The sequence below is a fragment of the Agelaius tricolor genome, unplaced genomic scaffold (genome assembly GCF_023055355.1).
Source record: "Agelaius tricolor isolate 1412-34295 unplaced genomic scaffold, bAgeTri1.0.p SCAF_3, whole genome shotgun sequence".
Lineage (NCBI taxonomy): Eukaryota > Metazoa > Chordata > Aves > Passeriformes > Icteridae > Agelaius > Agelaius tricolor.
The window spans coordinates 3,879,679-3,892,272 of NW_027269263.1; the positions used below are offsets into that span (position 1 = coordinate 3,879,679).

The window sequence follows — 12,594 nt, forward strand, 5'->3', positions numbered from 1 at the left end:
CTGTTTGTATAACTCCAGATTATAGCATGCTTGTTTAGGTTTCAGCTGCTTGCTGCACGTACGAGTGTGTGTATATATATATATGTGGATGCGTTTGTGTGTATATTTATGCACACAGGGCTGTGTGATGGTTTAGCTTGCAATGCTGCTCCCTTCAGCTGGGTGCAGGGGTGTGTGAGGGTGTGCCAGCAAACACGGGCTGCCTGTGGGCTCAGTGCTCCGGGCCCGCTGCTCTCCCTGGCCTGGGGGGCTCAGCCGGGCAGAGCCCCTCAGGGGCACACGGGCTGGACGCGCTCGGTCCCGCTCTCTGCAGGCACACAACAGCACCCACACAGAATCCCAGAGCTGTTCGGTTCGGAAGGGACCTCTGGGGCTCATCCCGTCCGACCCCCGCCCAGGCACGGCCACCTGGAGCAGGTGGCACCGGAACGCCTCCAGATGGGCTTGGAATGTCTCCGGAGAGATCCCATGGCCACCCTGGGCACCTGTTCCAGTGTCCTGCCACCCTCAGTGTAAAGTTCTTCTACACGCTGAGGTGCAACTCCTTGTGTTTCAGTTTGTGCCCGCCGCTCCTCGTCCTGTCTCTCGGCGCCGCTGAAGTCTGGCACTTTCCCCTTGGCGATATTGACATGTATGAGATTCCCCCTTAGCTTTCTCTTTCCTACAGAGACCTGAAGCTGGACTAAAGCGCATCTCCCGCATGTACCCCCCTAAGGGATGAGCCCAGCCGCAGCAGGAGCACCACAGCACTCCCAGGAGGATAGGCAGTAGCTGGAGCCACCATGCTCAGCCCGGCTCCCTGTGTCGTGTGTGGGATTGGCGTGTCCCTGTACTGCTGTGGACACACCAAGCGACCCCGCGTCTCTCTGTCCCCGCCGTCCCAGCCCCTGTCCCCGACCCGCCCCTCGCTACCGCCCGCCATCCTGAGCGCCGGCCGCTCGGCGCTCGATTGAGGCGGCTGCTCCCGGGGCGGCGCGGCTCGGCGGTGGATTGGTGGGGTCTGCGCGGCGGGCGCAAGATGGCGGCGGCGCTGGGCCGGGGGCTGGACATCAGCCTGGCGGCGCTGCGGCAGCACGACCCCTACATCAGCAGCATCGTGGACGTGGCCAGCCAGGTGGCGCTCTACACCTTCGGCCACCGCGCCAGCCAGTGGGTACGTGCGCGCTCCCGCCCCGCCACGCCCCGCCACGCCCACCGCGCGCCGAGGGGGCGGGGCCTCCCCGCGGGCACGCCCCGCCCCCTTCCCCGGCAGGCCCCGCCCCCCAGCGAGGTGTGAGGGCGGGGGAGCGAGAGGGGCCCGCCGGTGTTTCCCGGTGTGCCCCGGCAGTGTGCCCGGGCTGCTACGGACAGCTGGCCTGGGCACGCTGAGGGGCCACGGGGTGCCCGGGAATGGAGCTCTGGGAGGCTGCAGGATGGAGGAGTTCAGCCACGTGCGGGGGAGGCTGGGGTTTAACGTGAAGCTGTGGGAGAAAAGGGTTTAATCTGGGGTGGTGTAGGCTGGGGTTAGCCTGAGGCCGTGGGAGACTGGGGTTTATTTAAAGCTGAGGAGGCTTGGTCTAGCCCAAGGACATGGAAGATTGGGGTTTAACCCAGGGCTGTGGAGACTGGAGTTTAAACCAAGTCTGGTTTTTATCCCAAGGCCATGGAAGACTGGGGTTTAACCCAGGGCTGGTTTTTATCCCAAGGCCATGGAAGGCTGGGGTTTAAGCCAGGGCTGGGGTTTAACTCAGGGCTCTGGGCCTCAGGCGCTCCTCTGCCCTTCCAACACCTGTAATGGAACCCAAACACGTGCAAAAGAGTGGTGGAGTTACCAGTGCTAAAAGCATTGTTGTAGGATGTACAAACATAATTACCTTGGGGAAACTCTAGGTATTAGAACATTTAGGCTCTTGGCAGGTGGTTCTTGGCTTGTTGTAACAGTGAGACTCAGGACCTGTGTCTGAAGAACCTGCCCAATCTGCCTTTTGTGTTGTTTTCCCCCATTTCTCTGCCAAACAACACCCCGGAGGGCAGGTGCCCTTTGAAAACTCCTCTCTCTGCCTCTTGCCTGTGTGTTGTGCTCAGGTGTAGCCTAGAATGAACCCACTTCCATATCTTACCTCAAACCCTGGGTCAGCTGCATGGTGACCTGTGCTAGCTCCAGCCTCTCACCACCTACCCATGAAATTTGGTTAAGTAATTTTTTCCTGGCTTTTGGGTGAGAGAGGTGTAGCTGATGGTAGTGGTAAAACAAAGAAAAGGGGGCTCACTGGTGGTGACCAAAACACTGCCCTGTTTTCAACTTTCTTAATGTTCCTTTTCTTCAGGAGAAGACAGATGTGGAGGGAACACTGTTTGTTTACACAAGGTGAGCACATTTTGACATGTACAGGTGAAATCTGTGGATATGGCAAAGCTGGCTGGGATGGAGGATGGCTGAATGAAATAAAATGCTCCCCTTTGTTCAGGGGCGAAAAGAAACTGAAACTGCCAGAAGCAAATGTGGGAAGAAAAACCCTTTGAAGGAGACATGAACTTGTATTTTGATAAGACTTCCAAATGTGCTTTAAATGTCAGTGTTGGTAAACTGTAGAAATCTTCTGTGATGGTTTAAATAGGATTTGCAATTTAAAATTGTTTGAACAAAAAAGAGTGAAATAAATAATTATATTGCTGAAAGGAAGGGAATGGCAGAGCTTTTGAAATATTGTGTCCCCTACTTAGGGAACTTTCATACTACTTGTGTCTGTTCATTTTTCATGCGTATTTCATCCAACATTTTGGATGTTTTTCATGCTTTCTTTTAGCAGCAGCTCTGGTTGTGGCTTTCAGAACCTCATTTTTTGCACCATTTGTTGTAGCACATGTGTTTGTTCTGTTGTGGGGATTCCATGTTGGTGCCCCAGCATTTCTCTGTGACTGCTGTTAAAATCAGAAGGTTGCACGGTCAGCAGCTTTTGCAGTAGCTGCTGAGTGTAACACCAAAGCAGAAAGTTACTTTTCCAGCTTTTGTGTCAAAGAGGATCTGGTAGGAGTGCTGAAAAAGCAGGAGATGGTTTTGAGAAGTGTGTGAGGTGACAGAGAGGCCCAAGAGCCTGGGAGCTTTGTGGGAAGTGGGAGTGCTGGTTTCAGCCCCTGCAGTGGTGATGGTCATCAGCAGTTTTTCTAAGCTGCTCTCGGGTCAGTGGGGATCAGATGCTGTAAGTTTACCGCCACAGGAGGAAACCTTTGTTGTGCTGGCACGAGGTGGATGTGGTGACTTGTGTGCTGCAAAACAGAAGCAGTATTTCCTGGTATGTTGGTTTCCAAGCTCAAGAACTGACAACATGAAACCTGGTCCTTCTGGTATTTGCTATCTTTCACTGTTGTTTTTGTTGCCTGAGGAAGTTTCCATTTAGGGCACTGCCTGGCTGCACTTTAGGCAGCAGTATGGAACAGGTTGTAAACTGTGAGTAACAGCACGCATTGCCTTCATCGTCAGTTTTAACTTTAATTTTCTGTGACTACAAACAAATTTATGAAGTCCTGTGGAAAACACACTGCCAGCAGACAGATTGGAGACCACTGGTGCTGTTTCTTCTCATTACCTTAGTCACAATATAAAATGATGTTACTAATTTACTTGGGCTGACTCACTCACTGCCCAGCTCATCTTTGTGAATTCGAGGAACAGTCAAAAAATCAGACTTCCAACTGGATGAACACCAGTGGAAGTGGACTGTTTGTTTGTTTGTTTGAAGTGAAATATTGACCCTTGCAAACAAGGATGATTTCTTTGGTTGACTCCAATCCTGTAATACAGGTTCCAGTATCTTGGTTTCATAGAGAAATCCACACACCAGCAATTAAGCAGAGATGGCACTTTTCCCAAATGTTTGGCCATCATCTTTTTCTTTATTGCCAAACTTGGTTTGTAAAGGAGTGTCTCCTGTCAGGATCATGACAGGTTTAACAGTTTAATCTAAGTGACTTGAAGTGTAATCTCCATGAATGAGCATAATGACTTAGAGTCATAGCATGGCTTAGATTCATCATTTATCAGGGATTATTCAGGAATGGGAGCATATTCACAGCTGCTCTGGGGCAACCTGTTTCAGTTTCTCACATGGTGGCTTTTATCCTCACATTTTAGGTGGTGTAGAAAATTCTCTCTTTGATGACTGTTAGTATCTGCAGTTGTTCACCTGAGTGCTGAGAGCTTGCCTTGCTCTGACTTGGTTTGATTGCTGCTTTCTAGTCCAGCAAGGAGCTGTAGGGTAGATGGTGGCATTGGATCATGTGATGCTGATGGTCTGTTTATTTCTCATACATAATGTAGGCCTTTGCCATGATTAAAAGGATTACCAAAACTGCAAGAGTCAATTGTTATTTCCTTGGCAACAAAATTAGACTTTTGTAGCATCTCTTAGAAATAAATAATTGATTTGGAGCTCTACCCAACAAAGAAATTGTGGTGATTACCTTTTCCCTTGACTTGATGGGATATCTACTTGTCCCTTTTCAGATCAGCTTCTCCAAGGCATGGTTTCACAATAATGAACAGACTGAGCATGGAAAACCGAACAGAACCCATTACTAAAGACCTCGATTTCCAGCTCCAGGACCCTTTTCTGCTCTACAGAAATGCCAGGTGTAAGTATGTGACACGCTGGGTTAAATATTGGAGTCAGCTTCTCTTCAGTCTGTTCTTGGTTAAGGTAGTCCAAGTGCTTGGACTGCAGCATTCAAGGGGTGAAACTGGAGGAATGGATTTTGCTTTTTTGATGTGCTGAAAGAGAAGAATTGCCCAGTGTTCCCTAAAATGCCACTCTACTAAAGAAAGTATTAGGATGTGCTTAGGAGTGATCTCCTCATTTATCTGACAAATTGTGGATGTTTGTGGTTGCCTGTGTGTGATGGGCTGAGAGAAAGTGTGCATGTGTGTGTGTGTCTTTTCTGAATGCACCCCAGTCACTGCTGGGAAGTCTCAGTGTAATATTTGTAGTCTTGATTTTCTGTATAAAAATAGACAAATGCAGCCAATCCAGGCCCTGTGTTCTGCTCCAGCTCCAGAACCCTGTTCTTAGAGCACGTTGGAAGGCAGGTTGCGCCTCAGCTATTAGGGGTAACTCTTGACAACATAATGCTGAGTCTAATTTAAACCCCGCTGAAAGACAGAGTTATTACTTTGGGCTTTCTGTTGATTATCTTTGCACAAGAATTAGCAAGTGTCAGGCAAGCTCAGCAATGAGTGGAAGACATGAGGAAGCTTATTTGTGCATGCAGATCTGCACACAGACTGTTACAATGTGCAGGGAGCAGTTGTAAATTCACTTTGTAGCTGTGCTTGGAAGCAGAGCTGTAGTACCTGATCTGGCCTTTGTCCTTTGTGCATAAAAACAGATTTCAGAAGTGGTTTGTGTGAACTGTGATGCTCAAGTGTTCCCTCTGGATGAAGTAAAGGCAAAAGCAATCCGTGGCTTGCAAAGTAGCTTGATTTGATAATCTGCTAGACCTTCTTATTTCATAAACTAATGTGGAGTTGGGAAATAGATCAAGAGGGAATCCTGTTGTTCACACACACTGTGTGGTAGAAGCAATGGAGGAAGAACATTCTAAATAGCCTAAATGAAACTGCTATTTTTGAGACTATTTTCTAAGCTGACAAAGAATTGGAATTCAGAAGCAAACTGAAAAGACTTGCAGACATCTCCAGGCTAACCTAGACTGGGCCAGACATCAGGATTTTAAGTACTGTGACACCTCTTTATTCCATCTGATTTTGAAGGCTTTTTCTTATGTAGCTGTAATCTTGTTTAATCTCATTTTGAAACTTCATTAGGAGTTTATGTATGCATATACCAACATCTACCTTTTGAAACCTGATCTATTAATTTTTCAGTTTTGTTGACACAAGTGGTATAATGAGTAATTACTAGTTTGCATAATTCTGTGGTGACAGAAAATAAGTTTTTAGTCTGATTACTGCACATAAATTGTAATTTGTTTATTTTTTTTACTAAGAGGAAAATCAGGGGTTGGGGGATGTAAGCTCTTTTTTCACTAAGAGACATGAAATTTTTAGATTTGCAGGGTCTCAAATATTAGTAGCAGCCTGTGCTTCTGAGCAGGATGCCTGGGTCTGTGGATCTGATTTTTACCAGGGTTAGCTGTTTGATCTAACCATGGGTAAATCTGTACCTCTTAATTGAATTGTGAATTTGGTTGTCTGAGAGCAGATTCATGTTTGTTTTTACAAAAAAAACCCTATAAATTCTGTCAGTATCAGGTGAGTTCTGGTATAAGGTTATGTTACCACTAGCTGCTTATCTTCCTAAAATATTCTTTAAAAGGCTAAATTACTATTTCTTCAAGAAAACTGAAGGTGTCAATAGTTCAAAGCAAAAGCTGTTGTTTTCTCAGATTTTCATGAAGACATCTGTTTCCAGAGCAAATTGGAAGACAATTTTTACCAATTCATTTGAGTTGTCCAGGTTTTCTTTAGGACCCTACAGTTCATGTGGTGATTTCTTCATTGAGTTGCACATACCTCTTGCCCTTTCCTCCTTATTTTGTATTTCAAGGCCTTTGCAACATGAAATAAAGGGATCTCCTTAACAATAATTGTGGGTTTTCACAAGGGTCTCATCCAAATACAGTTCTGAATATCCTCTTGAATTTTCTTTATGAATATTTTCTTGCTCTTGTACAACTTGCCTTTATAGTTTTTTGCAAAGCTAAGGCTTGAGGTTTATTGTTAAATGAACTTTACAGAACTGGGCTGCTTAGGCCCTTATGCTGTGGTACTATTTTTATCTCCTGCTTTCACATACTAACAAGGAGTACTCAGGGACAGCTGTTTACTCTGCAGAACACTGAACAGTTTGACAGTAATACTTAACAGTATCTGGAAACAAATTATCTTTTTCTAACCTGTTGTTTGACTTCTCAGGCTGCTTTTCATACAGGTCTCCTTATCGCATCTAACAAAACTAACAATTTCCTCTGCATTTTTAAATTGCTGGCCTTGCCCATTGTTTTGTTTCTTCCAATATTCAAAATTCATTTTGTACAGCTGAGTATCTGTGGCTGGTTGTACCTCACAGTCTAAAATAAATCTTTTTGGCAGCAAAAGGTGGTGCTTGTGTACTGGACAAGCCCAACAACATTTTGTGATGTAAGGCTTGCTTTGTATCCAGTATATGATCAATAGAAAAAATTTCCAAAACTGTACACAATAAATGTAAGTTTTAGAAATGCTTTAAAAAAAAGGTGTATTTAATCTGTATTTAATCTTTTTACTTTCTTTTTCCATATTTCATTTATTGTTTCATATGATCCTGGTCATCTTAAGTTGAATTATTGTCTGAACACCATGTTGGAGGCACAGTCTAATTCCAGGACTTTTCAGGCTGGATTTGGGATGCGTGCCAGTTAATGTTTGCTCTGATCCACTCTTTCACAGTAAAGGTTTTTTTGGGAAATCTGTTAGGGTAGAGCTGGGGTTATTCATTTCAAAGCCAGGAGGGAAGCTCGAATTACAGTTTTCCATGCCAGCTGAAATCTTTGTCCACCAAGGAACAGAAGGTTTATGGCTCAAACGGGCAATTTTCAATGTGACCTTTAAACTTCTGTAGTTAACTGCAATTTTAGATGCTTGCTTTCTGAGAGCAAGACAGTAGTTCTGGTTTTGTTTAGGTGATCTAACAATTTTTAAATTTTCATGAGTTATATATTTGACTAATCTTAACTACATAATTATTACTTTTTTTCATTAGTTTTTTCCTGATAGTTATTGGGAAAACCAATAGTCAGAGCCTGCTGCTTAAGCCTTGATGCTGATTGATATGAGATAGTTCAGAAGAAATATACAGCAGTAAATTATTGATTAAATTACCTTAATTTTCTCCCTTTAGCAGCTGTATAATAATTACAGCTATTCCCCACTCTCCTGTACCAGGTGTTTTTGTCTGTGTGCTGGGTCAGGGAATTATTTCTTGATTTCACTCATTTACCTTTTCATCACTGAATTCTGCTTTTGATGCTTATAGCAAACAGGGAGTTGGGGGAATATTAAGTTGCTTATCTCAGAACTGGCTTCACCTTGAGCATTTTAGCTGCCAAGAACACAAGAGCCTACCTTAAAATAGTATGCTAATTGTGACAGTGATCTGATACAGGTTAATTGGGTACTTTTCTGCTATATTGAGTGGAGAAAGAAATGGTGTGACATGTCAGCCAGTATTTCTCTCTGACAGTTTCTGCACCTCTTTGGACACAGAAGTTTCTTTTCACTTCTGTGCCACACTGTAGCAAGGGCTTTGCTCCTGTCATCTCCTGAGCCTGAAATGGGATAAAGCCTTCCTAGTGAAAGGTGTCTGCTGAATTTGGGCTTTTGCAGAGGGTCAGCAGGTGCTACCAAAGCAGAGCAGACATGCCTGGTTTTGGCAAATCTGTCCAGACACACGTGCTTTGTACATAACCTTACACTTGTTTCAGTTTTTCACTTTAACCTGCTGCCATATGTCCATCAGAACCCTGAACATTTTGTATTATTTTCCCAGATTCCTACACTGCAGAGACATCTGGTAAATGGGATGGGAGGGAGAGGGAAGTTTGCCAGCTGTCTAAAGAAATTTTGTGGGTTTTATCTGTGGTTTGTGGGTTGTTGTTTTTTTTTTCTTCCTCCATAGTTCATAATTATGTATGAAAATTTTACCAAATAGATGCTTGGGGGCAAGTGCTTGTAAAATGTTTAGGAAAAGGTAACAGTTTATATTTTCCTCAAACTATTAGCTGTCATTATTAGATTGTTACAGTATCCATGAGTGCTCTTAAATAGAGCAACTCTTCTTTTGAGACTGATTGTGGCACATTTTAGTTCACCCTTCTAAGGAAATACATCCTGATAAAAATACAAATGGATTATAAGTATCCCACCTCTGCAGTGACCTTGCAAGTAGCATTTCTCTTGAAAAAACATCTTAGCTTGAAGACCTTACAAGTCTACTTCTGAAGGGAAAAGGTAGGAAGCAACAAGAAGAAAATCAGAGTAATATGTAAAAAAGAATATATGATGAAAAACAGTCCTCTTTTGGCTACCATAGTGTATTTTTCCCCTTGAAATGTGTTCATAATCTACACTACTTTATTGTGTAATTGTGTATTTTAAACCTCTTCTTTCTTCTGTTTTTTTTTTTTTTTTAATTTGAGAATTAAACCAGCATTTGGTGCTTAAATTTCCTTGTGTCTATATTTAGACTTGGCCTTCTGCATATTGACTCCTTGGTCAATTGAAACAGGCAAAACAGATATTCTAGCCTTTGTCTTTATGATGTAACAGAGTTTCTGTTTGATGTTTTTGGTTTGGGTAAAAATACCAGTTTAGAAAGGAGAGCCTCATTTATCAGCCTCTGTCCTGCCAACATTCAATATCAGGTCCAGTATCACAACCCCAAAAGGATGAATGCAGAAAATAGAAATGTATATTCAATTGATTATTCTCCAAATGCTCCTTCCTCTTTCAGAATTTTGAAACAAATACCTGTAAATGTGTTTGACTTAGTCCAGTTTGTATTATTTTTTCTCTAAATGTCTGCAAATCAGGGGTCTACTGATTCAGAAACATTACATGGCTTTCTGTTGCTGCATCATCACACAAAATGCAATGTTTTTGTCACAACTGGTTTTTTGAGCTTAACAAAGCAAAACAACCAGGTTTTTTGAGCTTAAGTTTGTTTGCAGAACTATTATTCTGGCCTGCTGCAACCTGCGTGTTTTGTTTAGGAAAATATTTCTGTAGTTTAAAACCCTTTGAAAAGTGTTTGTCAATTTGACCCAAAAGTGCAAACTCAAACTTTATTAGTAGAAATACTAGGTAATTTTGGCAGAAGGGCCTTGCCCTTCTTAGGGATGTATCCTTCTCAGCCTGTTTTTTGCTAAACAGTTTTGGGTAAAGCTGTTTTGAAAAGTCTGCCTGGACTGACTAGTGCCATTTCTGAGAATGCAAATGTTTGTGCTTTACCTGAGGTTGTGTCCTTGGAGACATTTTTGTTTCAGAGATACAAACAAATCCCTCCTCTTTTCCATTCCAGTTTCTCTCCTTTGATCAGCATTTTAAAAATTCATTGTGTGTCCAGCAAGGCAGAACAACAGCAGAGGTCATGGTTATCTTCCCTGGATGTTCCTGGCCTTAAAGTGAGACCTCAGTTTTACTGAGAGTGTTGGAATACTAACACTCTTGAGCACAGGCATTCTTTTCCTTTTTTAAATTTCCAAAGGAAACATTCATGCTGAAAGTAATTAATGTTTTAAATTAATTAATGTTTTTAATTCTAAACCCAGAAAATGAAGGATGCAGCATGAACTTTGTCATGTTGCATGCATTTTTTTTTTGGAAACCTGTTTAAGTTTCTGTCCAACTTAACTGTTTTATAGTTTGTAATCTGCAAATTTTCTTGAGAGAAGTAAGCAAGCTTTTAACTGCCTCTATTTATTGGATTCATAATGATGATAATTTTTTTTCATGCAAGATGGATCCTGGCACTCAGTTTATTGACTTCCTTGTACCTGCACTCAAATTACCTGTTCATAAACCAGTTTATAAAAACATAGATAAAGGCATTACTAATTTTCTACTACATTTCCCATATAGCTCCTGCCTTTGTGGTCTATACTTCAACTAACCAATGATTTTAATGTGCTTAGAAAATGGTAAAAATTACTTCAGAATGTCAAGGAAAATAATAAACTGCCCCTTGGAAATAGTGTAGATACCAATTTACATTTTTATCCCTAAAACCATAAAATATGTGCCTTTATATGTTAGGTTTTCATGCTTTCTGTCTCATTTTAATTTTCAAGGCTACCTGAAAATCTTTAATGCCTACCTACTGAAATATAAAAATATTATTATAACTTGATGGCATAAGTTAATAGTTCAGGCAGGGGTAGATGGACATGCAGCAGTGCTGGCTCATGGAAAGAGGGTTTTAACATCAGTAATTATGCTTTAGCAGTCAGGTTATTTGGCTTGCTTGTTTGACAGTGCAAAATTTTCAGGGTTTGAAACCTGTGGCTAAACTCTGCTTAAATCCATGGAAGGAGGAGTGGATTTTTAACCTAGGGAAGGGAGCATGAAAATAAATTAAAAATAAATCAACTGAAAAAGTGCCATAGAATATAGTTTTTTATGGCAACTTGTAGTTGATCATGATTTCTTCTTTCCCCATACTGAAGCTGCCACTATTCTGAGCAGAACACTGGACTAAGTGAACTGCAGAGGCCCCAGCCAAACTGAATTATTATTGTGACTCTAGGAGTAGCAGCTATTAATTAATTCAGCTTTAGGGTGTTTGGGGTTTTTTATCTGGGTATTGTGGAGAGTAATGTTCTATGATTTAGGTTTTTACAGTTCATATTTAAAAAACCGAGGAGGAAGAACTACAAATTTCCTTTTTGTTTGTTGCTTTTAAAGTGAAGTTGTTTGTACTAATAAGTATTTCTAAATTTAGTTTTTGCAGGGCTGCCTTATTATTCATATTTTCCTTTAAACTAAATACAATTTATGTTTTTCAGTGGAATTTGTAGACACCGCTGCTGAAGGCCTTAAGTTTTAATTTTTGATGCGTAACACCACGTCCCCGGTCATGGCACCCAACTCAGCACAGATATTTTCTATTCAAACTTTCTAAACAGGATGTTTTAGTTGTTTCTTCCTCACCCTTCCTACCCTGAGGATTTTGTGCCAATTGTGGAAGCCTTTGGCTGAGCAAAGCAAACGGGTTTTGGTTTGTCAGGTGCCTTTTTGCAGCTGTAACTGTGATGACTGCAGCCATCTTTTTGCTGTAATGATGTTTTCCTGTTGTGTGTTGAAGGTGCTTAAAAAAAAGTTAAGGAAAAGAAGTGCACCAATGCTAATGTAGGTTTTCAGTTTCAGCCCAGTCTGGAAGTCAGAATATGCCATGTGAGAAGAAACAGGTTAGGAAGCTAAGACAAGAAGGCTGTGTAGTTTTTAGATGGCTGATAATTATTTTGTGTGCGGTGCAGCTGTATCTCAGCTTGGGCAAACAAATCAGTAGGAAAAGGGTATGGAATAGAGTTAGAACCATGTGTCAAACATCCCAGCTTTGGGGATGAGTTTCTGTATGGGATGGCAGGAGAGTAATGCTGCATATATCTGCTAGACACAGTCTTTGTTTCCCATTTATGGATGTCAGCATATAAGTAACAAATTAGCTTGTCTGGAGGTTTACTGTGGAGAGCGTAGTGCCAGTGCTGGGCATTCCTGGCGTCTTTTCAAGATAAGATAGGCATATGATGCAGCAATGCTCAAGAGTTGGGCTTGCAGCAGATAATGATTTTTTTTTTTTTCAGAGGGGTTATTTTCACGTGACTACCTGTATGCCCTCTGCCTCACACATCCCTCCTTGCACAGCATAAAATGCTAGGTGTTTCAGGAGCAGGGGGAATATGTACAGGAGTGCCTATGTATTTCTCCTGCAAACAAGGCTATTCCAGAGCTGGTTGCTTTTCACAAATCCCTTGTGTAACCGCATTTGCAGCTTAATCCCTTCACATACGCACACATGTATTTAGTATTTCCAGCTTTCCTGTGTTTTAAACTTCTTAGCCTCT

General features: G+C 42.3%; 1 protein-coding gene across 1 annotated transcript in view; it reads left to right on the forward strand.

Annotated features, from left to right (window-relative positions):
• Positions 1–979: 979 nt before the first annotated feature.
• Positions 980–12,594, forward strand: part of DCP1B (decapping mRNA 1B) — a 40,389-nt gene continuing 28,774 nt past the window's right edge. The window contains exons 1-3 of the mRNA XM_071422190.1: positions 980–1,153; positions 2,307–2,347; positions 4,484–4,611. Of these exons, the coding sequence (XP_071278291.1) occupies positions 1,019–1,153; positions 2,307–2,347; positions 4,484–4,611 (304 nt within the window). The 5' untranslated portion in view covers positions 980–1,018. The remainder of the gene's footprint in view (positions 1,154–2,306; positions 2,348–4,483; positions 4,612–12,594) is intronic.